We start from the raw sequence: 26,365 nt of genomic DNA on the forward strand, positions 1-26,365 counted from the left end.
AATTCATCGAAATAATTTAAAAATATCAAAAGTCACAAAATAAACACACAAGAAGGCGGTCAATGAAAACCAAGCAATGGCAAGCCTGTTACAATTAGTTCCTCATTGTACTGGAGGCGAAGTACAAAAATAGGAGAAGCCTAGTAGGGCTGGAAAAAGGAATGCTAATACTGCATAAAATAAAGCGTTCCCTCCGAATAATAATTCTATGTGAACAAATAGGATTACCTGCAAACCACTCCCACCGTTCTTCTTTAATAGAATAGGGCTAGCCGTTACACCTTAATGGATATCGTCCAAAGAAGATCGGAACTGGACTGCACCGTTATTTTTTCTCCTCGGACTAAGTTTGACGTACTTACCACACCACCAAACCTCATCTCCGTGTTATCTGCCAAACAAAAAAAATCTGTAAACCAAACTCGGGAAATGGGTATGTCAAATATATAAGCTATCATGCGATCAGCCAACATTAAAAAAAAAAAGTCAAAATCTAATTATAAATAAATTAAATATTAAAAAATAAAATTAAAAACAACCACCAAATCAGGCAAGCCTAGCCAACCAAATTTTACAACCCGAATCATGCAAATAATAAGCTAAAACAATAGCAAGCAAACCAGAAAAGATTACAAAGCTTATTCCAAAACAACTCAATATTTAAAAATGAAAGGTAATAAATATTAATTTAAAAAATAAAACAATTTAAAAAAAAATTAAGCCAACTTGGCTAACTCGAAGGAAATTGATGAAAATCACAAAGTCTAATATAAAAAAAAACTAGAGCCTTAAAAAATAGAACTGAAAAGAAAAATTAATTTTCAATCAATCTAAGGAAAGAATTGAAAAAAAAATATGAATTTAAAAAATCTATCAAAATAAATTTAACAAATAATGACAATAAAAAGAATCGGATAACCCAAATGATTTTTAAATTAGAAAAAAATTATATAAAAAGCAAAAAAAATAAAAATAAAAGATTTCAATCTCTAATTAAATAAATATTAAATGATAAAACTAAAAAATCACAAGCTTTTTTTAAAAAAAAACAAGCAAACTTAGATAAATCTTATAAATCTAGGTTAATGTTTAAAACTCATAACTAATAAAATCCTAAACCAGGCTTAATCTAGAAGCTCAATTGAAAAAAACTAGAAATCATTTTACTATGCTAAAATTGAAAAAACTAGAAAGCCTCTGGGCATAAGTTTTAATATTTTTTTTATTCTAAGGTGACCAATATTTTTTTTTATTTTACTATGAAAAAAAGATAAAAAAACCAAGATATCCTCGCATAATTTGAAAATGACAATAGAAGAAATCATGGTGAAAAGATCTCATTGCCTCCTGTGTCGGGAAAACTGTAATTACACTGTTACAGGGAATAATAACGTGTGAGCTGGTTTGAGTGGGTATACGGCAATTTTATGAAAAGTTTTAAGTTTTTGTTGATGTTGACCAGAGAACACAAGAGTCAGGATTTTAACTCTACATATTTCTGCTTATTAGCTCAGAAAATGAGAGCAGTCGCCAGAATAATTTCAAAGCAATATACTTACTGAGATCCCATTGAAGCCCTGTTGTTGTGGTGCTCACAGATGGCATCCCTATTGGAATGAGTCCGCAATGCGGACCCTCGACAGAAGATTGAATATAAATCTCATGAAGGTGAGTACTTGGAAGTAAGTAGATTAGGCAATCATCCGATAGAAGAATTAGTCGAATGGTTGAGAAACGATACAGCACGTTCATGTTTCCAGCCTCGTGGTCAAATCGTCCACCAAGTGCTCCAGCTACAAGAATGCAGAGCTGCAAATTAAAGCAAAAGCTAAAAACCTGTCATAATGCCAATCTGAGTAGGGAACAGTCACAACTTTGGTGGTGCAGTTTAATTAATACTGACAAGTTCCTAAGCAAAAACTAGCCAGGATTGTTATGAAGAACAGGGAGATCATGATTCTGGGAATTTATTTTGCAACTCTCGAAAGTTCAGAAATTTTGAACTTTGTACTTTTAAAGCAACGAAATGACTTCCAGGGGTGCATATGGAAACAGGCAAAGACTGGGATCATATAATGTCAGAAATTATTGTGTTAGTTTTACAAGAAGTGAAAGTTAAGCTGCACTAAAAACTCTGTCTCAAATATATGCTATCGTAAAATCTACACGCATGCACGCTTTAGGCAGGCACTGCACTCACCAAATCACAGGGACTCAAAAAGTAAATCAACCAAAATTATTTATACAAGTGTCCAGGTAGAAGATGGTACATGCACGAGATGAGGAGGCACCTTGGAAAAGGAAGATTTGGATATGAATAAGTTTATCTTACATTCGATTTATCCAAGTTTGGAGTGAGGTCCCGTATGTAGGCTACACACTTATGTAGATCTGTGGAGTCCTGATCATGGGATTCATCAACTACCTTGGTTCCCTGCATTTTGGAAGCAAGCAAAAGTATCTGAACAAGGTTTGACTGAACACACTCAGGGGGGGAGAAATCATGTAAAAGCATGGCCCAGAAATCAGTTGAGAAAATTAAAAAAGAGCTTCAATCATAAGGTGCCAACTCCTAGCACGATAAGTTGGCAGGGCATGAAACGAAGATACTTCGGAAGAATAAAAGGAAAACATCCTGCTGATACTACAGTGATATGAGTGGGGCAAAGAGACTGAATTACCAGGTTGGTATAGAAGTCCAGTACTTCTGTCCGAACTGAGTCCATGTCTCCTTTGATTATGTCCGGCTTGTACCTGGTTGAAAGCTACTAGTCAGAATTACTGAAGATGACAGGCAGTGATTTGAGAACCATGGTGTCAAGAACCACCACACGTAATTCATGTCTCTAAAGTATGATATGTCTAACTAATATTCCAAATCATCTAAAGCTCTACAGTGTTCACTCTTGTCTGCTCAGACAGCAGCCTTCATGAACTTCCTTGCTGGAGGAAGAGTAACGATGATATGCTCAGTAGATGTCAATTAGAAAAGCACAAAGGTTGTTTGGAAATAAAAATATAAGTTTTAGCAACTTTTAAGAATTCTAAATTGCCTAACATGTTTGGACACCGTGACAAACCTAATCCAATGTAGAACTTTGAGTTGGGTCTCAACAAGCCCTCAAACGTTTTAAGAGGCAGATCATTGCGCACGTATACGTACTCTTTCCCAGAAAACTTCAAAACAAGCATCTAGATTCTCCAACACAAATAAATAATTCCGGGTTCGCTCATTTTAGAACAACTCTATCCACACCTCACTTGGCCTTGCTGATCTCATTCAGCCATGAATCCACCATTACCATAGATCCCGTCAAAAAAGATTTCGTTTTTGTGTCAATCAAAACCAGTTTAAGACCCAATAGTAAAATGAATGAACAGATTTTTATCATGTAAAATCTCAAAAGCAACCTCTCTATATATATAAAATTAAACAGAGAAAAAGACCTTTGTCGAACATCAAGAGCGTCATCGCTAGGGAACAAAAGAGGCATCTCGTCGAACACCCGATTGGCACCTCCATCAGCACACACCCTCACCTGTGCTGTTATACACATAAAACACACCCCCAAAAACCAGAAAAAAAAATTGTCACGCTCACGCTGGCAAGCAAAGAAAGAAAGATAAAGCCACAAGGGAAACCGAACCGTGGTTCCAGAGAAGCGGGGTGAATCTGGGGAGGGGTCGGTTAAGGACGACAAGTGCGTAGGTTACAGAGGAGCTGTGGTGGTTACTGGGAAGAAGGAACGTGGAAGAATGGGTCATCACCTCCATTTTCTGCTTATTTAATTAAATTAAACTGAAAATAAAAGCGGAGACGTCTTTCTGCTTTTCTATACAGATGTTCTTTTTCAATGCTCAAAAATTCATACAGAAATTGAATATTAAAGGCGCGGTGGCGGCGGCGGCGGCGGCGGCGGCACTGATTCCAACTTAATTTTGCAACTTGCAATCACCTCTTGGCAACATATTCTTATCCACCTGGCAGCAAACTATTTAGGAATTCTACGTTTACCTCAAGGTTTTTCCACAGATTCTCTCCAAACTGCATAAAATATCCCCACAAAAAATAATCAGTGGTGATTAGAGACTTTTTTTAAAAACAAATTCAAATTACGACTTTTTTTGTTGTTGTGATTATGAAAGAGTTGACTAATAAACAATGGGAGCGAAAGCAGTGTTTGCCGCCTCCCTGGCCATTCCCTACAATAATTCCTCTTTACGGTGTGGAACATGGAGAGGCAAGTGTGGTCAAAGTGTTGCCGTTTATGGATATGTAAACTTTTTAGTTATAAAGTGCTGACCCCGTTAATATTAGTTCAATTCATTGACCGTTCATGAATAAAATAACTGAAGCGTGTGTTCGTATGATAATTTTATATATATATAAAATTTATTTATATAACATTATTCTTCTTGTTATTTTTTATTAAAATTTCAATCATCTTCTATGCGATTTTTTCTCTAGATGTTGAGAGTCTTCTAGGGTTTTTTTTTTTTAGCTGTTGGCGAGAGCACTTTTCTTTTATTTTTCTTTTTTTTTTTTAATCCTAGATACAATTTTTAGTTACTTTCTTTCCTTACTTTATAATCTATAATCAATTAGAGGACTAAAATGCAAAATTTTAATGTTTGCACTTTAAAGTTAAGCTTTTTATCGCATGGCTCTGACTCTTTTTATTTAATCATACATGGAAAGCTAAAAGATTTCTGTAATCCAGTCAAATAATGGCATAGTTCCGGATCCAATCCCAAACGTATTTTCAGCAGCGGACCTTGCAGAGAAGCAGTTAAAAGCCAAAAATTTGAATGATTTTGGTTTGAAATGAAAAAAAAAAGTTAAAATTGATCGTTTTGAATTAATTTTTTATTTAATTTGGTTTGGTTTGGTTTTAAAACTTGAAAATAGTAAAAAAGAAAATAATAATCAAATATGACATAAAATAAAATGAACTAAAGTATTGATGATATAATTGGAAAAGAAATTTAATTAAGAGAATGATATAAAATATTAAGGGATGCAATTGAAAAAATTATTCAATAAAGAGAGTGATATAAAATATCAAGAGATGCAATTAAAAATATAATTTAATTAAAAAAATACTTAAACAATCAAAATTAAAAGTATGAGGACCAAATCTAAATTGTAGAAAACCAAAAGATGATTAAATTGAAAGAAAATCTCAATTTTATAGATATTCTAAAATAAAAAAATAGCAATAAAAAAAGAATTGACTAAATTTGAAAGGATAATAAATCAAAAGGTTATTTTAAAAATACACAAAGGTAAACTTTAGAATCGAGAAAAGAAAAAAAAGATTACCAACACAAAACTGACAACCGTATTTTTCGGATCAAATAATATTTTGATTTATGTAAAATTACTAAATTACCCATGATCAAACTAGATAACCACAAAAAAAAAAAAAAAAAAAAAACAAAATGAAAAAAACAAAAATACCTTCTGATCCAAGGCAAAACAGTTCTGATTTAAGGATAATGTGTTAATTTTACTATGCAACTGAAACGGAAAAGATGAAAGTGCTCTTGCCAATCAGTGTATTAATTTTTGCCTCCAAGAGCGTAGTAGCAAATAAGCCGTGCAAATAAAGGGAAAAAACTATTATATCCTCACTTCTAAGGCCATTTTTGTTATGCTTTGAGGGGCAAAATCGTCATTTTACTATTTTAATCCATTGGTATATAGTAATAAATGCATAGTGAAAGTATAGTGATTTTTAGTTTCTTTTAATTTAGTTTTCATATATATAATTGTTTTATGATTTTTTAAAGTTTTCTAAAACTGATGAAGTCACTTAAATTGTAGCGTCATTAAACTTCTTCTTTTTTCCCCGCACATATTATAATGTCACGAAAACGTAACCACACATGGAAACTTGCTAAAACAAAATAAGATTTCACTAGTACTGCTCAAAAATTCACTTTAAAAAAAATTTAATAAAGATAATTTTAAAAAAATATTATAGTAAAATAAAAAATATATAGAAAAATATTACAATAATTCACAGTATTTTTAAAAAAATTTACGAATCAAAATTCTCAACTAGCTTAAAATGAAAAAAAATAAAATCGACAAAAATAATTTAAAAAATATATATATATAATTCTCAACCAATTTAGTATTAAAAAAAATCAACAAAGATAATTTAAAAAAATATATATATAAAAAAAGATAATCTTTGAAAAAAAAAAGAAAAAAAAACATATAAAACAAAAAAAAGAGGGAACGAAACACAAATATTGGGGAAAAAAAAGAAAGACAACAAAAAAACAAAAATAAATAACAAAATAGAAAAAAAAAACATGTTGGAAAACTACAATATTTTTCCCATAATATTTTAAAGTATTAGTTAATGATCATGTTTTATTTATTATTTAAACTATTTATTTGATTTTAAGTATTCATTGTATTACTATTATTTATCATTTAATAAAAAAATAAAATGGTTAATATATAAGATATAAAAATATATCAATAAAGGTGCGTTTCACTTAAAGAGAGGTACCCGCACGAGCAAGGATGGACGGAGCGGAAATAAGAATGTTGGCTTGAGTAACTCAAATATTGGTGAGGATGCCATGTCCCAAAAACCTAAGGATTCCTTGGCAAAGTTCAATTATGTTTGCATTGTGTTTTTAAAAAAATAAATTTTTTTATTAAAATTTAATAAAATTTATTTTTTTTAAATTGTTTTGATGTGCTGATGTCAAAAATAATTTTTTAAAAATAAAAAAACATCATTGGCATGCATTTCAGCATAAAAAGTTATTTGAAAAACAATCGCTGTCACACTAATATTGACATGTAGTATTAAAAAAATCTAAATATTCTATAAATATATTTATATATTATAAATATATATTTGGGCCATGTTTGAACAGTTTTCAGGTCGGTTTAACAATATTTATGCCATATTTATTATTTATTGAATAAAATAACTATTAAAAAAAAAATCACTTATTCAAACTAGATCAAGTTGATATTCTTTTATATGTTTTTGTAATTTGAAAGCATATATAAATTATTATTTTTATATTATGCATTTCTATAATAAATAAATAAATAAATTATTATTATTTTAATATATTCTTAAATAAAAAATATTTTTAAAAACAATACTAATATCGTACCAAATCCAACCTTTCTCTTTTGGCGGCAAATCAACTAGCGCAACAGTTTCCAGTCCCCAACTCTCTCTCTCTCTCACTACCAAATCCAAAACCCTAGCTCCCTAACCAAATAGATTCTACCGCACTTGTTTTCTCCCTTCTTTGCTCTACAAAATCAAGTTTCTAGGGTTGATGTTCAATTTAAGGCTTCTATGGAATCTTCCGCAATCACTATCAGGCCTATAAACAAAGCCGCTGTCCACAGAATCTGCGCTGGTCAAGTGATTTTGGACCTCTCATCCGCAGTCAAGGAGCTTGTTGAAAACAGCTTGGATGCTGGCGCTACTTCCATCGAAATCTCTTTGAAAGACTACGGCCTGGAATCCTTCCAGGTCATCGATAATGGCTGCGGCGTCTCTCCTAATAATTTCAAGGTAATATAATTTTTTTTATTGATTGATTGATTAAGCATTGAGTATTTGGTTATGTTGCTTGCGTGCTTGTTGCCGCAGGTTCTGGCACTCAAGCACCACACCTCCAAATTGGGGGACTTTCATGATCTTCAGTCTTTGACCACATTTGGTTTCAGAGGAGAGGCATTGAGTTCGCTTTGCGTGTTAGGAGACCTAACTGTTGAAACAAGGACCAAAAACGAGCCAGTGGCTACACACTTGACTTTTAATCATTCAGGTTTGTTAACAACCGAGAGAAAGACAGCCCGACAGGTTGGCACGACAGTCACTGTTAAGAAGTTGTTTTCCAGTTTGCCGGTGCGAAGCAAAGAATTTAGCCGCAACATTCGCAAGGAATACGGAAAGCTTATTTCTTTATTGAATGTGAGTGTTTTCTGATGTTTATTCTCTCTTCATTTCATAACATTTGTGTCTATTAGATTTAGTGTTTTGGATACGAGGGTTTTGATTGAACTTCAAAGAAATGCTATGTGGTGTGCCTATGAAACAGAATATAGTAATTCTGCTATATGATGATGTCTTCTGATTATCCATTTAAATTAAAGACCTTTTCCTTATTTTCAGGCCTATGCTCTTATTTCAAAAGGTGTTCGCATAGTCTGCTCTAACACAACTGGTAAAAATGCAAAGTCTGTAGTACTAAAAACCCAAGGAAGTGATTCCCTTAAAGATAACATCATAACAGTGTTTGGCGTGAACACCTTCAGCTGCTTAGAGCCTGTGGATATAGATATATCAGGCAGTTGCAAGGTTGAAGGCTTCCTTTCTAAGTCTGGTCAAGGCAGTGGTCGCAATTTGGGTGATAGACAATACTATTTTGTAAATGGTCGACCAGTGGACATGCCTAAAGTCAGCAAGCTTGTGAATGAACTATACAAAGGTGCAAACTCCCGACAATATCCCATCGCAATCATGAATTTCACCATTCCAACTACAGCGTGTGATGTTAATGTGACTCCTGACAAAAGAAAAATATTCTTTTCTGATGAGAGCTCTATACTGCTTGCTCTAAGGGAGGGACTGGAAAAAAAATTTTCTTCAAGTAATACCTGTTATTCTGTTAATAAATTTGAGAATCATGCTAAGGCAGCAGATAGCTCTCAGCTGTGCTCTCCTCGTGAGAAATCTAATATGTTATCAAAACAATCATCTGCAAATGGCAATGACAGTGAAGAAACTCAAACGGATGCAGAGGACAGCAGTCCACTCATGACGGTTGAAGTCAAATCCAAGCCCTTTCAAGTTGGAGAAAGATCCATCCATGACATCGAAGAAAAGTTTATGATGAAGGACTTTGCTCTTAGATTACATGGCATTAAGAAAACTGATAGTCTTACAAACAGTAACAGCTGCAAAGCAACGACACATCTCAATACTGTGACGGGTCAAAATGCACAATGCCCGTCAAGAGTGGTTGAGCGAGTAAAGGGGGATTCAAATGGTCCTTCAGGCTCCTTTCAATCAAAACTCAGCAATTTTTTAACTGTCAATAAGAGAAAGCGTGAAGACATTACTACACAATTGTCTGAAGTTCCTGTTCTAAGAAATCAGACCTCTGAATGTCAATTGAAGAAAAGTGATATTGACATTCATGATGCGGGTACAAGTCGTCCTTTTAATCATCACCACATTGATGATTCTACTGAGTTTATTGATGCTGAGCCCCCCATACATCACAGCACAGATGTGATCATCAATAAAACAAGGAATAATTCAGGATTGCAGCCTAAACTTGCGGAGGTACGTGGTTCTTAGCTCTTTTTCAAAATAATTCCTCCCTTTCTTGTTTTATTGTGAAAACCTTTTTTACTTTTTCACATGAATGCATGTGTGTGACCTAATGCACGATTGCAGCCTAAACTCTTGATGTGTGAGTTTTACTACTTTATCCGCAGGATCCATCAGGTGAGCAAAATTCATCTTCTCCTGATGATGTCCCATCAATTACTTCCCCTTGCAAAGGGCTTGGAAATTTGTTAGAGGATCTTCCTGTTGCCTCTCCTCCACCTCAATCTTCCATCGAATTATTAGATGCTCCAGTGCCCTTTTCTGCCCAACAGATATGCTCCACCTTGCAATTTAGCTTTCAAGACCTGCATTCAAGAAGGATGCAGAGGCTGTCAAGGTTGCAATCTGGCAAATTCACGTTTGGAGGCACAAAGAGAAGGTCTACAAATTAATGACTTTCTTCAAGTCGAGAAATATAAATTCTTCTGTTCGTAACCAACTTGGTTTTTCTTGCTCAGTCATAGGAGCTATGCTGCTGCTACACTGGAGCTCTCTCAACCAGACAATGAGGAGCGGAAATTAAGGGCTTTAGCTGCTGCTACAACTGAGTTAGAAAGACTATTCAGAAAAGAAGACTTTGGTAGAATGAAGGTTGTTGTTTACTCTATTTATTTGATCATATGCTTGAACAGTGCACATAGTTAAGTAGAAGCATAAGTTTTCTTGTGTACATGGTCTTTCCTTTTCTATTTTTTTGCTGTCCTATTCATCATTTCATGAATCAATTCAGTGTCTTGTGAAGATCTTTAAACCAGAGTTTTTCAGCATTGTGGTTGGCCCTTTTTAAATTGGGCTGGTCTGTTTGTGAAACTTTAGGGTAGCCAAATTTTTAGCAAGAATGCTTTCTATGATGACAACAAACTGGTGAATGACCCATGGTTACTTTTTTTTTTTTTTCCCCTGTAGGTGATTGGTCAATTTAATCTTGGTTTTATCATTGGGAAATTAGATCAGGATTTGTTTATCGTGGATCAGGTGATTTTCTATCCAAGATTGTGTATGGCATCTATTTTTCATCATTTGTGTGTTCTGACTATTTCATTTGAACACTGAAGTTGATGAAATGCTTGTGTTTAATTGCCTTGAGACTGCACTTACACGGAGAATGTGTAGAATTCTCATACTGTTTTCCATTTTTTTTAGCATGCTGCTGATGAGAAGTATAATTTTGAGAGACTCTGTCAATCAACCATTTTAAACCAGCAGCCCTTGCTTCGGTAAGGAGTTTATGACCTCTTGAATTGCTCTTGCTAACTCTCTTGTAAGTTGGGAATGTAAGATGCTTGATATATTTTCTAAATTGCAATGTTGATGAGTGAATGTGGATCTTGGATTAAATCAGTGTTAAAATACCTACACGATCTAAAATCCTTTTAATCAAAATAAGTTGCAGATCTATCTAATGAACAGGAAGTCCACTAGTAAGTTGTCCCCTGCCATCACCCCTAAGTAATAGAGATCAACACCATATTCTGGACTGTGGAAAAGTCTCCCCCCCCCCCCCCCCCCAGTGTTTATCCACTCTCTCTAATGTAGCATATTTTGCGTAAGATTTATTTCGAAAGATTCCCTCCTGGTGCTTTTTTGCTGCTTTGAAGCTCTTCTATATTCAACAGTAGTATAAAGTATCTCAAACTGTTTAAATTCCCTTTCCTGAATTCCAAGGGTTTGTCATTATAACGATAGAGAACCAAAATTCCTGAATTTAAGAGAAAACATAAACCAATTGAACCATTGAGTGAGCCTCCTGTTAAGCAAAGAAGAGCCAACATCACCTTTTTTTTTTTGCCTACATTATATGAGTTCGTTGTAATCCAGCCATTGAAAATCAAAATGGACTTGAAAGATTATTATCAAGGGAAAGAGAAATTGTACATCCCTTTGCTCACTTGTCAAGAGGGGGATTGGACCTGTGGAATTGGATATTTACATTATTTGGGACTTATCCACTTTATCACTCAGTGCTTGTTTTATATTGCGTTTGCAACTATGTTTGAGTGCGTTATAAAAGTGTGTTTACCCTGAAAATACATTGAATTGATGTTTTTTTAGTGCTTTACAATGATTTTGATGTGCTAATGTCAAAAATAAAAAACAAAATCCGAAAAAAAACTATTTTGATGCATTTTCAAGTGAAATGCACTTTTGAAAAACACCTAAAGCAGAAGCTATCACACTCTGAAATGGGCACTTAGTGTCCTTGAAGTTAGTTGCTGCATTTCTATATGCTGTTTAAATTGCATCTTGAGTATGTCTTTCAACTCAATTTTGCATGTAGCTTGTCAGTCAAGGAATAGAGTGAGAGATACTAGGATTACTATTGTGTTCTCCATATACCAAAGCATTATGGGCTCTCAGGCACATATTTTTTCACCTGGATATTTGGATGTGAAAGCAATAGCGAGGGATAATACGTTGCAATGTATTAGGTTACATTGTTGGTAGTTCCTTTGCATCACTTCTATTTTTGATGCACTTTTCACGTATTGCTTTGAATAAGCCAGTACTTTATTAATCATCAAATTCTGCTCTCTTTCTTTGAAAATCATGCACAGGCCACTGAGGCTGGAGTTATCTCCAGAAGAGGAAGTAGTTGCTTCAATGAACCTAGACATAATCAGGTGAAATATGGTTTAATCGTCACTAGCCTTTTCTGTTTGTAATTTCTACTTTCTGCTAAAATTTCTATGCTTTTAATGATGCATGTTCTGGTGTTTCCGATGGTCAGAAAAAATGGATTTGCTTTGGAAGAGGATCCACATGCACTACCTGGGCATCATTTTAAATTGAAAGCTGTGCCCTTTAGTAAGAACATAACTTTTGGAGTTGAAGGTAATAAATGCCTTTTATTTTTCTTTCTCTAAGCAAATGGGATGTTATGAAATCAAAAGTTTACTAGTTAGCTTGTGGTTTTGTTGCATTTCCATGGAGGCTGACATGGATTCAGAACATTAGCACATCATGGAAGTTTTTACTTTACTTAATTTATATCTTTAGAAAAAAGACAAAAGCCAAGAAAAAAGAGATAAAAATGGAACAAACATGATCTATAACATGCACATAATGTGCTGGCACTTGCTAGTTTGCAATTACATGTCTATAATTGATGACAGGATCATCTTCTAGTCGCATTAATTGGATTTATTTCCTGAAAAGTTGTGTTCTTTTTCTAAGTAATTTGGAAGCATGATTAGAGACTTGTTTTGGTTGAAAGTTGTCTCATTGTGCCTTCTTATCAACTTTTATATTATTACAAGATAGAAGAAGAATATTTTAAGGCATGCTGAGGAGTTGTGTGTCTGACTTTGTGATTTTCATAAGTGTCCTCAACTCCCTGTTGCTTCGGCTAACAGTTCTATATGTTTGTTCCAAAATGTGCTGATTGGCATGGCCATTTGGACTATTATAGGGCATGCCTATTGTGTGCTGGTCCTTCTCTGAAGATGAATTTCTGCCCCATGCAATACTATAGTGATTTCTCTTGGTAAAAATCAACGTATATCAAACTATTGTTGGACCAACATGCTTGGAAAAGTTGATTAGTAGCGCGCTCTTTTGAAACAGATGTGAAGGATCTGATTTCTACTCTTGCTGATAGTCAAGGGGAATGCTCCATAATCAGTAGATACAAAATGGACACTGCTGATTCCGTCTGCCCATCAAGAGTTCATGCAATGTTTGCATCACGTGCATGCAGATCATCAGTTATGATTGGAGATGCACTAGGGAGGAATGAAATGCAGAAGGTATTAACCATGTGTTAGTACTGTACATGTTGTTTCCACCATGAAACTCCATCATCTATGAGAAGCAAGTAGTTTTCAATGTCTGCTCAATTGTGTGTGTGGACGCTTTACATTGTTTTTTTTTTTTTTTGTTTCTAGTATTTCTAATGATCATTTTCTGCAGGATGCCACTCATTATTTTGAATTTAGGCATATCAATAAAGCTTACTAGCCTTTTTCCCCCCCGTATTTTTTCTTTCTCAGATACTTGAGCATTTGGTCGATCTAAAGTCCCCCTGGAATTGCCCCCACGGCAGACCAACCATGCGCCATTTGATTGACATGTCATCCATTTACGAAAGGCCAGATGAAACGGAAGCGGGCTTGTGATGGACCTTCCAATGGCAGTTACTAGCTCCTAATGCCCTTCTTAACTTAGTTTACATGGACTCTGCAAGTCGTCCTGAATCTTATGATGCATTTATCAAGCGGTGGAACTCTGGCTTCCTCTGGGTTGCAAATCAATTTGTTTCGCTGGTTTTTATTACAAAAAAAAAAAAAGCATGAAGCTGTACTCTAAAAACATCCTTGTAATGGTTGGTCTCTGGCTCCCTCTGCGAGTTGTAAATCCTTTTTCTCGTGGATTTGTCGTGAGAGCCCCTTGCTTCATCTACCCTGAGAAAACCCACTTCCTCGTATCTTCGTTTTCTAGCATATTTTCAACCATCAAAAAGCAGATCCAGGTTCAACCCCGAAAAGAAAAAATGATTTTTAGCATAACACTCGTATTGAAGCATGGTTATTATTAGTGCTCTTACTATGTACTAGTAGTTGCTTATTAGCCGTTGCCGATGAAACAGGTCTTGGGCGGCAAAGGCAATTAATGTTCTGCGCATAAATATCCCCTGGTGCATGCATGTTGTGAGTTGTGAGTTGTGAGTTGCGAGTAGTAATGATAACTATTAACCAGCCAAACAATAAAACAGTAGCTGAATGCGAATAGCTGATGTATTTTTAATGATGGTTTTACTACGAGAGTTTTCGAAGTACAGATTTGCAATACTAGTAGAAGGTTTCCTCGAGAAAAAAAAAACCCAGGAAAGAACTGGCTGGTATTTGACAATCTAGGGAAAACGGGCCTCAATTTTGGTGATTATTTGATCCGTTGATTGTCTTGATATCTAATAATAGTTAATTCATTTGTCTTTGGAATCAATTCTGTTTATATCCACACGAAGCATGATCAAGGTATGGCTATTGAAATCATCTCCCTGTCTATCCAAGCACTAAGCTTGTCAGAAAGAAAGGAAAAAAATGACAAACATGCATTTGCATTTTACTAGATTAATGGTCGGGCCCCGCTGGTTATATTACTGTTTTAATGTAAAAAAAATTATCCAAGGCATGTTTTGTAGTAAAAAAAATTATAAATTCAAAATATAAAACATATTGAATGATATTTTTTTAAATATAGATACGACGACACATTGAATCACAATTGTTTTTAAATATCAAGAATGTAATATATTAGACCAGTCCGGGTTAACATGTCAATTGTTAAAACATCGACCTAGTCATGCAATTAAAGTGACCTCACAGAAAGAAAATAAAAAAAAGTACGAAACTCAATTTCCTACCAACTCAATGTTCAATGATGAAATTAAAAAAAAAATTATTTAAAAATAGGATATAAAAAAAACCTAAGTCAGCCCTAGCTAATCTGTTAAACCTGCAACCTGGGTCATGAGACCAAAATAACTTCATAAAAAACAAATAAAAAATTGATAAAATTTCATTTACAACAGATTTTACGTTGAAGGTTGAAACCAAGAAAAAATAAATAAATTAATGAGACCGAGATAAATCCACTAAAATTGAAAAAAAAATTCTAAGCTCAATTTCTAAACAACATAATATTGAAAAATAAAATTAAAAATAAACTTAAAAAAAAAGAAGACTAAGTTTTTAGAGGGTGAAATTAAGACAAAATCATTTTAAAAAGCAAAAAAATAAATCAAATTAACTTAGGTCAACCCGTCAAATCTGTGATTTAAGTCATAAGATTGAGGTAACCCCATAAAAAACAAATCAAGAACAATTACAAAGCCCAATTAAAAAAAATATTCAATTAAAAAAGGACCCAAAAACATAAATATCATCAACTCAAGTTAACTTGACAAACCTGTAATATGGGTCATAGAATTGAGATAATTCTAAATAAATTATAAAACTTAATTTATTACCAACATAATGTTAAAGGATGAAATCGAAGAAAAAAAAATAGAAAAGGCAACTTAAAAAAATTACTTGAGTCAACCCAAGTTAACCAGTTAAACCTATGACATGGATCTTGAGATCTATATAAATTTACAGAAAGGAAATCAAATAAATTTATGGAACTCTACTTTTAATAAATCTAATATTAAAGCTTGAAATCGAGTAAAAAAGAAAAATAAATTAATAAGATTAGTATATAACCTAACAGAATTAAAATAAAAAAAATACAAATTATACTTTCTAAAAGATAGATCAAAATATTATTATAATAAATAGTATTTTATGAGTGTGATTTAACTACATGTTTTTGTGTTTTTTTAATAGTACTAAGAAATATGTGGGCTAAAAGACAGAACCCAATCAGGGAAAGTTAGGCTCAAGAAAGAGCCCAACAACAAGATTGTTGGGCTCAAAACAGAGATCAGCAACAAACAAGAAATACGTTGCCCATCGATGAGGAGAAAAACCTTGGACTCAAAAGAGTAAATATTGGGCTCAAAACCAAGCCTAACAACCAAAAAAAAAAAGTTGCCAAACAAGGAGGAAAACCTTTAGGCTCAAAACCAAGTCCAAGGAGGGGATGTTGGGTTCAAACTAGAGTTCAACCTCAAAGACAACAACTGTCGAAACCATGAAGGAAACCATGGGCTAAGAACCGAGTTCAATGAAAGATACTGGGCTCAAAAGTGAGCCCAACGTCAAGGCAACATCAAGCTACATTTTTGCCACCTCAAACATGGAAGAATCTGTATGTGCTCCCGACCAAACCCAACTTAAAAAAAGAGTTCCGAAAACCCATCAAAGGTTTCCGAGTTCGTCACCATTTATATTGTTCAATGCACAGAAAATATTAGCCATGCAACAAGGATAAAAATGGATATATATTATGAGATATCCATTTCGGTTATTTTTTTTTTATTTTTACCTCTTTAAGGTTAAATTATATTAGTTTTATAAATTAACAAAAGGGGCGGTCACATAATTGACTGCATCTTTAAAAGAGAGGCTACCATAATTGTTAGAATCAGGGGTAAGAGTAATAATTAGCGTCCATTTTTCACAGAGAGGCGCTGAGAGCAGAGAGATATCGAAGGTGGTCGCTCGTCTCTCTCCATTGAAGAATTCGCTTTCTTTGGTAAGTTTCGATTGCTTCTCCTCCTCCTTTTCTTTTTCTTGTACTCCCTCTATCGCTCGCATAAACCCTGTCATCTTCCTCGTTAAATTCTTCTCTTTAGAAACTAGGGTTTTCAACAACTACAAATGGTTTTTTTAGCTTTTAATATTCTCTAACCCTAATATCTCCTTGATCTGTCGTGCTTTCCTAAGTTTATTCATGCTTTCTTTTTCATGTGCTTGGCTTTTCTTGCAGGTTGCTAGGATTTTATTTTTGTTGTGCCCTAAAACATGGTAACAATCTCAACTGCTGGCTTTGGTTTTTCTTAAATCTCCCATCTTTCCCCTGCTTTCGCTGACACATTTGTTTTGCTTTGGGTTATCTGCAGCTTCCTCTTTCTCTACTTAAGACTGCTCAAGGCCACCCTATGGTAAGCAAGAGATCTCTGTTTTTCTTGTTGTGTTATTTGACCTTGTGAGCCCAGAACTTTGTGCAAATTTGTAGACTTTGTTTTATGGCCTTTTCATTTTTTTTATGCTGCTTGTAATTCATGATGCTTGTATGTTGTAACAGTTGGTGGAACTGAAAAATGGAGAGACTTATAATGGGCATTTGGTCAATTGTGATACTTGGATGAACATCCATCTGCGTGAAGTCATCTGCACCTCCAAGGTGCCAATATGTTTTTTTTTTTTATTCTACTTTTGGTATTTTTGTTTTTGCAGAAATAGTGGGTTTTTTTTTTTTAATTTGTTTTCTTTTTGTGAGATTAACATATGGGTTTTGGGTTGGAATTTGATGTAGGACGGAGATAGGTTTTGGCGAATGCCTGAATGCTACATTCGTGGGAATACTATCAAGTATCTTCGAGTTCCTGATGAGGTACCTACATGTTTGGCTGTTTTTGAAAAATAATATTGAAAAGGTGGTGAAACCACTAATAAAAACACACTGAACCGGAGTAAAAAATGTAGCATTTAACTGCTTTGCAAGATTTCCATCTAGCTTTGTTGCTTCACAAGACCCTGATTTCAATATATTTGTGAAATTTGTTATTTGGGAGAGATTTTGATAATAAACTAATGCTTTGAAAAACTGATTAGTCTTTATTGATACGTGGTTCAATATCCTCTTTCTTGTGAATGTTTTGGTGTTTATTTTGCTAATCCAATGATCTTGATTTGTGCTGTAGGTAATTGATAAAGTTCAAGAAGAAACCAAGAGTCGCGCAGGTATGGTTTATGTTTTCTCAATTATGGTCTATTATTATACTCTGAACATCAATGAATGATGGGGTATTGATCTTGAAATACAATATCTTTGAAGACTGGTCAGTTCAAAACCACTATATGTGTTACTTTTGTATTACAATATATAACCTTTAGCTGAGTGTGCGTAGATACTTGTACTGAGTAGTGTTGCAGTTAATCTTGTAGTTGTTTATACTACTTTATGCTCTGCCTTAAGTTCTGTGTTCTTTTGTGTTTTACAAATCCAGAAAAGCTGAAATTTTCAATTTTGTTGGTTAACTGATTGGTTTAAATTTCTGCATTTGCATATTGAGAAATACAGAACCTTGCATAATTAATTGATTGACTTTTTTTGTTCTTTTAGATCGGAAGCCACCAGGGGTGGGGCGTGGAAGAGGAAGAGGTAGAGAAGATGGTCCCAGTGGAAGGCCAGCAAAAGGGATTGGGCGTGGCCTTGCTGATGATGGAGGTCCTAAGGGCATGGGTGGTGGCCGTGGTAGAGGTGGTCCAGGTGGAAAGACTGGTGGGAGCAGAGGTAAGACTTGGTTAGAGCGATGAAAAAGAAAAAAATTGCTCATAGTTTTTTCAAGTTAAAAGCATGCATTTATGGAGGCCATCATATTATATTATCGCCTATTATAAGTTGCTGGTATCGAAATTAAAAACAGCTTCGTGATTTGACAACCTACCTCTCTTTTTTTTTGTCACTATGTTTGGAACTGTGGCTATTTTGGTCAGCATATGCATCACATTGTCGAAAGCTTAATTTGAACAACTGCAAACATGTCATTCTACTTTTTGGTGACAGGTGCAGGGCGAGGCCGAGGTTAATGTGGGTGATGGTGCCCAGACAATGCTTTGGGCGAGTCTGCTACTTTTAGAGGACAGGTGCTGGGCGAGGCCAGGGTTAATGTCGGTGACGGTGCCCGTGCCCGGATGCTTTGGGCGAGTCTGCTACTTTTAGAGGCATTTTGCGCCCAACTTTCCATGTGAAATGTTCTCTCCTTAGCATATTCCTGTTGAATGGTTGATTTCGAATTCCAATAGAGGTACTACATAGTATTACAGAGAAACAGAATTAAAGAGCTTGTATTGTGAATTGCCTTTTCTGAACATGTCTTGCGTTGTTGGTTTGATCATTCACCAGTTAAGTCTCTGGTTTTTCTCTTAACTCACTCTCTCCCTCTACTGTGGATACTTGCCTGCTGATTCGTGGTTGTCACAGTTGCTTGTCTCGCATTAAGGGTGTTTTTTACCCAGTTCAACTGCATCCTTAACCGGAGATAATTACATACAACGTGGTAACAATGCCATGCTAATTAACTGAAAACTTTGTGTGTATGGATTGGAATGGTAATTCTCTATTTTTTTTGTCTTTTAGGTTTTTTTAACTTATCAATTTTTTTTAATTTCATTGGTTTATTAAGGATTGAGCTAGATAATTTATTTTGATTTATTATTTATTGGATTATTACAATGTTAAAAAAAAAAATATTGTGACATCGGGTTGATTATTGATTTTGTAAAAAAAAAAAATGATTTTACTTTTTACAAAAAATTTGAAAATAAAGGCATTAAAATTTGAAGTGATGGAAAATGCAGTTTTTGGTTAGAGAGAAGGGAAAGAGAAATGTCATCTAATTCTAACCGTAGAGAAAGAAAAATATTCTTGGTGTCAATTTTATATGCTAAATGATCAATCTTTGTATCAAATAGTTTTATTTGACGAAGAAAGTTTGGCATAAATGCCTTTTTTACCTAGAAAATGTGGGAAACATATCTAAACTCTGTAATATTTTTTATTATGAATTGATTTTGGGTTTTGGAATGATATTCTAGGTTTTTAAGACTATACATAGATTTATCAAGATATCTAAGGTGTTTTCTAGAAGTTTTAGATAAAAAAATAGGTTAAAATAAGTTTTTAAATAAAAAACCTTTAGTCTCGATGTCGATGTCTGATCATCATAGTAGTAAGAATTTGAAAAAAATCAGCCAATACATCATCTAATTTATTTTATTCAGAAAAAATTAAGGCGGATGACATCTCAACTACCCCATATGCCAAAAAAATATATTACGGTCCTGCATGCGGGTCCTTACAAAACGAGTCAAGCGGGCTAGGTTGGCTTGTCAAGTTCAACATCGCATAACTTTTTACTTTTTTTTTTCTAAATTATTTTTAATTGATGCTTTTCATATTTATTTTTTTAATTTTAATTTTAATTTTTATTTAAATTAATATTCATTCTCTCTTTTATTTTTTGTTTATATAACCTCTTTTAAATTACAATTATATTTTAGTTAGTTTTTATATATTTAATTTGTAAAGATTACCGAGTTTTTTGTTATGTTTTATATAAATAAAAATATTTATTTTTGAATAATATTTTTATTATGTATAACCTTACATGATATTTTTTTCATTTTATTTTATTCAATTATATTTATTTTTCTTATTATTTGATTAAATTAATAATTGATTTTAGTAAAGAAAATCATTCAACACAATGGAATCAAAGTCCTGAGTTGCAATGTTATATATATATATATATATATATATATATATATAGTTGTGGATGTAGGTGAAAAGAAAGACATTGCAACAATAATAAAAAAGAAAAAAAGAAACAGAAAACAAGAAATAGCGACATATGGGATAAAGTGGACGGATTGAGTATGGCATTTTACATTCCACAATTCAATGACGATGCATACAATGCACATCTGACGCCATGATTTTCTTAAACTACAAAACCGAAAATACAAAGCTTGAAGGAGAGAGAAATAAAAGTTGAAAGGAACTAAAGAAAACAGGGGGGCTCTGTAAGATTTTGAGAAGATACGGCAAGAAAAAACATACAGGCTCTCTAGTAAGGAGTACGCCGTTTTTTCTTGCGAGCCTTCGGTGATTTCATAACCAATGCACTTGAAATCCATGATCGATTTATCCCAGTGGAATCGTCGGACAACCAGCAACATAGTCGACCATCCTCACCACCTGTCCATCCAAATATGCCTCGGCTTTGGGCAGGTCCCCCCTTCATGCTTGACATGGGCAATACACTCCTGACAACACCTGTGTGCCCCCCTCCAAGAATTGCTTCTGGAGATCCAATTCCTTTATAATTTACAGGAAAATAACCTAAAGCACCGGCATTAGTGCCACCGATCAACCATAAACTATCACCTTCTCCGGGGTAGTGGCAATCAACAAAATAATCAACCTGCCAAGACAACAGAGAAGTTTAAACCAAGAATCTGAATTTGAACCATAATTAAAAATAAATATATTGTTCCAAACATACTGCATGTATCCTGCTAATTCATAAATTAGAAGATCCGTATATTCTGTCTTCTGGTCTATGTATTCCATCCTACATAGCATTGTCTATGAGAAAAAAAATTGTTGCTCGAGATGGAAGCCCAAGGACTCTTCAAACAGCAACTTAGCTGTATCATGTGTCACTGGTATCTTGGACAATTTCATATACCATAAGGGAGTCCGGGCTTCCATAATTGATTCTTACAACTCAACTGCACTAGTGCCATATTTGAGTTTTCTCAACTATTTTTGTCAGACACCGTAGGAAAGTCAAGCGAGAAAATGATAATTAAGTTCTAAACCATTCTTGTTTGCTCTTGTAAGAGCTTCTTGTTCTAAAACATCAACTAAATACAGGAGTTTATGACACACCATACTTACAGAAAAGAGAAATTGCATGTAAAGACAAGAAATACAGTTGTTCTGTAATCCACTAAATAAAGTGGATTCCATCACATGGAAAAAACTTACATGGTCTAATGTCCAGCTGTCAGAGGCTAATGAGCGGGCTTCCAGAAAGTTTGCTTCATTTCTTGAATCCTTCCAATCCCAAATACTGCAGTTTCGTTTTTTAGAAAACAAAAGGTAATGCACATCAGAGTCAGGCTTAAACTATGGTTACCAAAAAGATTGTTTTTGAATGTAACATGCATGGTTACAAGAACTCCTTTTCATTTCCTTTTTCCTGTGATTTTGCAAACCCCTACAGGGATGGTAACCATAAGTCACTAGCAGACTGCTGACTTCCATTTTTTACTGACATACATAGTAAAACCATCTTCCACTGTATCATAAAGAGCCAGTAAATTCAACAGTACCTTAAACTTTCGATATGTGTCAAACACCAGAGCTTCTGATATGTCTCTCCAAAAAACCCCACTTTCCCGATTGAAGTTCCAACATTAATCACCTACAAGATTGTAAAAGTTCATCTGAAATATGTACAGGAAAGACTAGGAGCAGTTATGGGACTAGTTGAACTCTTATTGCACAAGACATGTAAACAGTTTTCAACCAGTCTGGAAAAAAGTCTGGTATTCTTGGACAAAGGATTAAGTATATACTTACGTTTTGGAAAATACAGGCAGTACAAAATTAACTATCAGAGATCAGAAATTATTATTTTTGGAAGCAACAATAAAATATTCTCCTCTCAAAGAAATGATCCAAGTAATAAAAAAGATCATTAAAAAATTGAATGAATGTATTGCAGCAAATATAATAAAAAATGGACAGAGGGAGACTGAAGGAACATTGCTCAAAAATCAGTTGCCTATCCAAATGCAACCAAAGCTCTTCCATAAATTTATTTTTTTAAAAAAAACAAAAATTCAAGCATAGATCCTTTATAGCAGAGCTGCAGGCTAAAATAATAATTGAAAGACCATGTCCTGACTATCCTCTCAAAAACTGCTTCACATGCAGAAAAGGAAATGCACCTTTTTTTTTGTCAAATCCAAAGAAAAAAAAAGGATAAGTTATCAGCCCACCTAACAAAATGGCTTTTTTTTTTTCAAGTATGTTACAGTTACTATAAGTTTGATAGTAATGATATTCCAATGAATATGGTACACTAAGAAGGCACCATCAGACATTTTTTATTAAGTAGTTTAACATGCTAAATCTCTGATAGACTTGAAAGAATAAAGCATATTTCACATGAAGACCATGCTCTATGGTACTTGATGTCCAACTCTAACAAGTAGCAATCATGTAGTTGCATTTTTTCAGCAATTGTGATTTGAATGGCCAAGCAACTGCTTTGACAAGTCTGCCCATTTGGACCTCACAAAATACCTAACAATTCGTTTATCTTTCAATGAACCCATGCATGTAAAATTAGGAATGATGTAAACAGTACCGAGAATTAGAAGCCTGCACTTACTGATTCCAGATCATCGTCATCGTTGATATCCCCATCAGTATTAAATATACACACCAACCCATCAACAGAAGCTGAAAGAAGCTTGTTTCTATTGTCAGGGACAAAGTGAACCTATTAGAAGTCAGCAAGTTATGAACTTGACAAAATAGAACAAAAACAAAATTCATGGATGAAAATATGAATCAAGTAATAAAATGAACAATTACTCCAATTCCTAAACAGGAATACTGGCAGTCCAAAGCATATAAACTTGCAAATCTTTACAGATATTTCAGTGAAAGATGACAGCGGGATTTCAGCTCAGCTCAATTGGACAATATAACACATGCCAGAAAATGCATAGAAGCCATTTCGAACAACACCATGTTAGCGCCAAAAAGCTGGTGGTATAATCAAGTCCATGCACTACAGATGTATTTTGCAAACACAACATAACCAAGCAGTGATAAACAGCTTCCTGTGTGTTTTTCTTATCCCTAGAAATCCTAGCACATGACTGATTTTTTTAGTCTAATTTTAAACTTTTTAAAGGCATTGTATTTTATATATTTTGGTTTGTTTAACTAATATAATTGGGCAGACCAGGCAGTTGAAAAGAGCATCACGGCTTGGGATAAAATACCTACATTCCAGGTTACAAATGGCGACATAACAATGGGGATCCGGTCATGACCACCTTAGCACAAAGCAGAAAATAATGCATCACATACTGGGTGAAAGCCACTAAGTTTGGTGTATCCACCTACATGCGTTTACATACTCTTCAACTTCAACCATAGACATTGCAACCTAAAACATAGGTTAAAATTCTAACACAACTTCATATTGGAAACCAACTTCCTAGTTAAATAGCAAATAGTCATGAACAGCCACAATTTGAAACATAGTGCAATAAGAAATGAAACAAACTTCCTGTCAAGTTGAAGAAAGAACGGGAAAAAAAAACCTGAGTAACATCTTCAATATGAGATTCCTCCAAACATGCAACTTGCTTCCCATTCCTCCAATCCCAGAAAAGTACCTGAATTACCAAGAAATCCATATCCAAATCATCAAACAATTCATAATAAATTCAAATTAATTAGAGCTAAACGTACCAGTAAATTGAGAAATGAAACTGTTAGAACCTGAGACTTAGCGCCAGCAGCAAGAAGATTATCATTAGAACCTCCAAATGAAAAGCTGAAAATCTCTTGAGAAGAGCCGGAATCTATACACGAAACCTACAAACAATCAATTCATTCACAGAGTACTCCCATATAAAAACATACAGAGGAAAATGAGAAAAAAGAAAAGGGGAAAGTACCTGTTGGAAAGTTCTGGTGTCCCAAGCTCTGATAGTACCGTCAGAAGAGCAAGAATGCAATAGATGCGGAGACGATGAAACAGAGAATGCAATTTGATTGATAGTATCAGAGTGACCTTTACACTCCCCTTGGAACTGACCTGTCACTGGAGAATAAAGCTTCACTGCTTTTGTCGATAGCGACACCGCCACTGACGACCAGTCATCCTTTGGGACAATTTGGAAAACATAGTCGTTGCCGAAATTGGTTTGAATTGAGTTTTTTAGCCCGAATTTCTTTGATTTCGGTTCCTCGATCTCCATCTCTGTCGTTCCTTCCATCTTCGCTGTGCTCTGTGTCGGTCTGCCTATTTTAGAAACCAGAAAGAAACCTAGTGCAAGGACTTTAGGGTTTTAGGGTTTTAGGGCATAATCCTCTGCGCTCAGTGCTCGCTAAAATTCCCGTACATATACTGCCATGTCATGCTCACAACAGTACTTGTACGGTTGCTTTTTGGTACAAATTAACGCAAATAAGGGTATTAATAGTTGTTTTTAGAAATAATTTTAATTTAAAAATATATTAAGATAATATCTCAATGATACCCCAACTGTTAAGCTTCAGCCGCCATTGATCGAGACTACCACCACCAATATAAAAGAAAGAAAGATAGAAAAAGATCTTCCAGCCACAATTTATGTATATTAATCTTGTACTTAAAATATGGTTGATAGTATGGTAATGGTTATTTTTTATATAAATTTTTTGTGTTGAAATATATGTTAATGATATTTTTTTTATTTTTAAAAAATTATTTTTGATATCAGCACATTAAAATAATTCAAAACATATAAATCATATTAAATTTTAACAATAAAAAAAATTAAATTTTTTTAAAATATAATTTATACCGCGTTACCGAACATTAACCATCATCAAATTTGGGATATTTAAGACTCTAAAATATTGGGTCTAAAAATAAAAACCTGAATTTTACATCTGCTTTATATTGATATTTTGTTTGCAAGGTTGAAAGTAATTTTTTTAAAAGGTAATTTAAAAGCTAGAATGGTGGGTTCCCCGCCCCGGTGATGAACAACAGGAACAAAGGAGTGTCAAATACTCTATGATTTATGTATTAAAATCAAAACAATAAAAGTAAAGAAGGATGCCAATAAAAAAAATGAAATAATTATTTTATATTTTAGTTTTTTTAAGGAAAGATTTAGGTGGTTTGATTTGATTACTCCAGTGCAGACAAGCCTCCAAAATGGGGTACCTCCAGCAGAGATAAAAAAAAAAAAAAAAAAACACAAATAAAATAAGCAATTAAATTGAATCTAAATGAAACAAAGATTTAGGTGGTTTGATGGCTTGATTATGGAATTTTATCATCGGGTATAAGACTAATTAATATTAATAATGACATTCGATGCTCCCTGATATATTTTATTTTCTCAAGAATTTTATTTTTTTAAATGTGGAATAATTTTTTTAAAAAAATATTTTAATTTAAAAACTTAATATAATATCTTTTTAATGTGTGATAATTTTTTTAAAAAAATTCTTTTAAACTTTATTATTTACAATATGTATAACTTATATTTACATGAACTTTTTTAAATTTTTTCATATAAAATATTATTATTTTTTTAATTTTCTGGGTTGACTCATAAAATCCAAGACCCGGTTTTTTAGCCGGATCAACCCCCGAACCGGGTTTAAGAACTATGGTTTGATCACTTGATTATGAAATTTTATCATGTATAAGACTAATCAATATTAATAATGACATTCGATACTCCTTTCATATCATGAAGGCCCTCCATTCTTTTTAAATTAAGATTATTATAAACTTTTTTGAATTAAGACTCTAAAATCTAAGTTCTTAAAAAATAACCTGGTTTTAAAATTTAATTGGAATTATGAAAACACATACAGTATCAATTATACATGTAGATATTAAAGTATACATACAGGTTGTATATAAGTCAATTATATAAGGCCCACGCTTCCTAGTCAGAGAGGTTATGCTTCTATCTTACTATTATACATTAAAAAAATAGAAAAAATAATAATTGCGACATGGACTATAGGTTATAAGTTATTCA

General features: G+C 33.7%; 4 protein-coding genes across 8 annotated transcripts; 2 read left to right on the forward strand and 2 right to left on the reverse strand.

The window, feature by feature from the left end:
- Positions 1-40: 40 nt before the first annotated feature.
- On the reverse strand, positions 41-4,258 carry LOC133682723 (thiamine pyrophosphokinase 1-like). The gene is made up of 6 exons (XM_062106217.1): positions 3,648-4,258; positions 3,448-3,544; positions 2,682-2,754; positions 2,333-2,434; positions 1,560-1,809; positions 41-391 (listed from the first exon to the last, which is right to left on the reverse strand). Exons 1-6 carry the CDS (start codon positions 3,772-3,774, stop codon positions 276-278), a joined length of 765 nt encoding a protein of 254 aa, XP_061962201.1. The 5' UTR covers positions 3,775-4,258; the 3' UTR covers positions 41-275.
- A 2,923-nt stretch (positions 4,259-7,181) lies between these two features.
- LOC133681781 (DNA mismatch repair protein PMS1) lies at positions 7,182-13,925 on the forward strand. 4 transcript variants are annotated; one of them, XM_062104916.1, is made up of 11 exons: positions 7,182-7,565; positions 7,644-7,967; positions 8,169-9,344; positions 9,500-9,771; positions 9,851-9,983; positions 10,299-10,367; positions 10,536-10,609; positions 11,948-12,013; positions 12,121-12,224; positions 12,957-13,138; positions 13,382-13,925. In XM_062104916.1, exons 1-11 carry the CDS (start codon positions 7,344-7,346, stop codon positions 13,505-13,507), a joined length of 2,748 nt encoding a protein of 915 aa, XP_061960900.1. In that variant the 5' UTR covers positions 7,182-7,343; the 3' UTR covers positions 13,508-13,925. The 4 variants fall into 4 exon arrangements, with proteins under 4 accessions (XP_061960900.1, XP_061960901.1, XP_061960904.1 ...); XM_062104919.1 differs by having other exon boundaries at positions 7,399-7,565; positions 7,721-7,967; XM_062104917.1 differs by lacking the exon at positions 10,299-10,367.
- A 2,400-nt stretch (positions 13,926-16,325) lies between these two features.
- LOC133681902 (probable U6 snRNA-associated Sm-like protein LSm4) lies at positions 16,326-18,929 on the forward strand. The gene is made up of 8 exons (XM_062105091.1): positions 16,326-16,529; positions 16,764-16,801; positions 16,897-16,938; positions 17,082-17,180; positions 17,313-17,390; positions 17,701-17,740; positions 18,123-18,293; positions 18,567-18,929. Exons 2-8 carry the CDS (start codon positions 16,799-16,801, stop codon positions 18,587-18,589), a joined length of 456 nt encoding a protein of 151 aa, XP_061961075.1. The 5' UTR covers positions 16,326-16,529; positions 16,764-16,798; the 3' UTR covers positions 18,590-18,929.
- A 1,458-nt stretch (positions 18,930-20,387) lies between these two features.
- Positions 20,388-24,766, reverse strand: LOC133681835 (WD repeat-containing protein GTS1-like). 2 transcript variants are annotated; one of them, XM_062104995.1, is made up of 7 exons: positions 24,275-24,766; positions 24,096-24,178; positions 23,915-23,989; positions 22,969-23,056; positions 21,902-21,993; positions 21,555-21,639; positions 20,388-20,985 (listed from the first exon to the last, which is right to left on the reverse strand). In XM_062104995.1, exons 1-7 carry the CDS (start codon positions 24,593-24,595, stop codon positions 20,629-20,631), a joined length of 1,101 nt encoding a protein of 366 aa, XP_061960979.1. In that variant the 5' UTR covers positions 24,596-24,766; the 3' UTR covers positions 20,388-20,628. The 2 variants fall into 2 exon arrangements, with proteins under 2 accessions (XP_061960979.1, XP_061960978.1); XM_062104994.1 differs by having other exon boundaries at positions 22,969-23,079; positions 24,096-24,191; positions 24,275-24,762.
- Positions 24,767-26,365: the final 1,599 nt, after the last annotated feature.

This window comes from Populus nigra, chromosome 2, assembly GCF_951802175.1.
Source record: "Populus nigra chromosome 2, ddPopNigr1.1, whole genome shotgun sequence".
In the NCBI taxonomy this organism is placed as follows: Eukaryota; Viridiplantae; Streptophyta; class Magnoliopsida; order Malpighiales; family Salicaceae; genus Populus; species Populus nigra.

Bases quoted from the DNA above. Each gene is read 5' to 3' on its own strand.
- LOC133682723 (XM_062106217.1), bottom strand. From the start codon at position 3,774: ATGGAGGTGATGACCCATTCTTCCACGTTCCTTCTTCCCAGTAACCAC. The intron at 3,545-3,647 runs GTTCGGTTTCCC...TGTGTATAACAG, and splicing joins CCCGCTTCTCTGGAACCACG to CACAGGTGAGGGTGTGTGCT. The intron at 1,810-2,332 runs GTAAGATAAACT...TTTAATTTGCAG, and splicing joins CAAACTTGGATAAATCGAAT to CTCTGCATTCTTGTAGCTGG.
- LOC133681781 (XM_062104916.1), top strand. From the start codon at position 7,344: ATGGAATCTTCCGCAATCACTATCAGGCCTATAAACAAAGCCGCTGTC. The intron at 10,368-10,535 runs GTGATTTTCTAT...CATTTTTTTTAG, and splicing joins ATTTGTTTATCGTGGATCAG to CATGCTGCTGATGAGAAGTA. The intron at 13,139-13,381 runs GTATTAACCATG...TTTCTTTCTCAG, and splicing joins GGAGGAATGAAATGCAGAAG to ATACTTGAGCATTTGGTCGA.
- LOC133681902 (XM_062105091.1), top strand. The intron at 17,181-17,312 runs GTGCCAATATGT...AATTTGATGTAG, and splicing joins AAGTCATCTGCACCTCCAAG to GACGGAGATAGGTTTTGGCG. The intron at 18,294-18,566 runs GTAAGACTTGGT...TTTTGGTGACAG, and splicing joins AAAGACTGGTGGGAGCAGAG to GTGCAGGGCGAGGCCGAGGT.
- LOC133681835 (XM_062104994.1), bottom strand. From the start codon at position 24,595: ATGGAAGGAACGACAGAGATGGAGATCGAGGAACCGAAATCAAAGAAA. The intron at 24,192-24,274 runs GTACTTTCCCCT...GATTGTTTGTAG, and splicing joins ACACCAGAACTTTCCAACAG to GTTTCGTGTATAGATTCCGG. The intron at 23,990-24,095 runs GTTCTAACAGTT...TTGGTAATTCAG, and splicing joins CTGCTGGCGCTAAGTCTCAG to GTACTTTTCTGGGATTGGAG.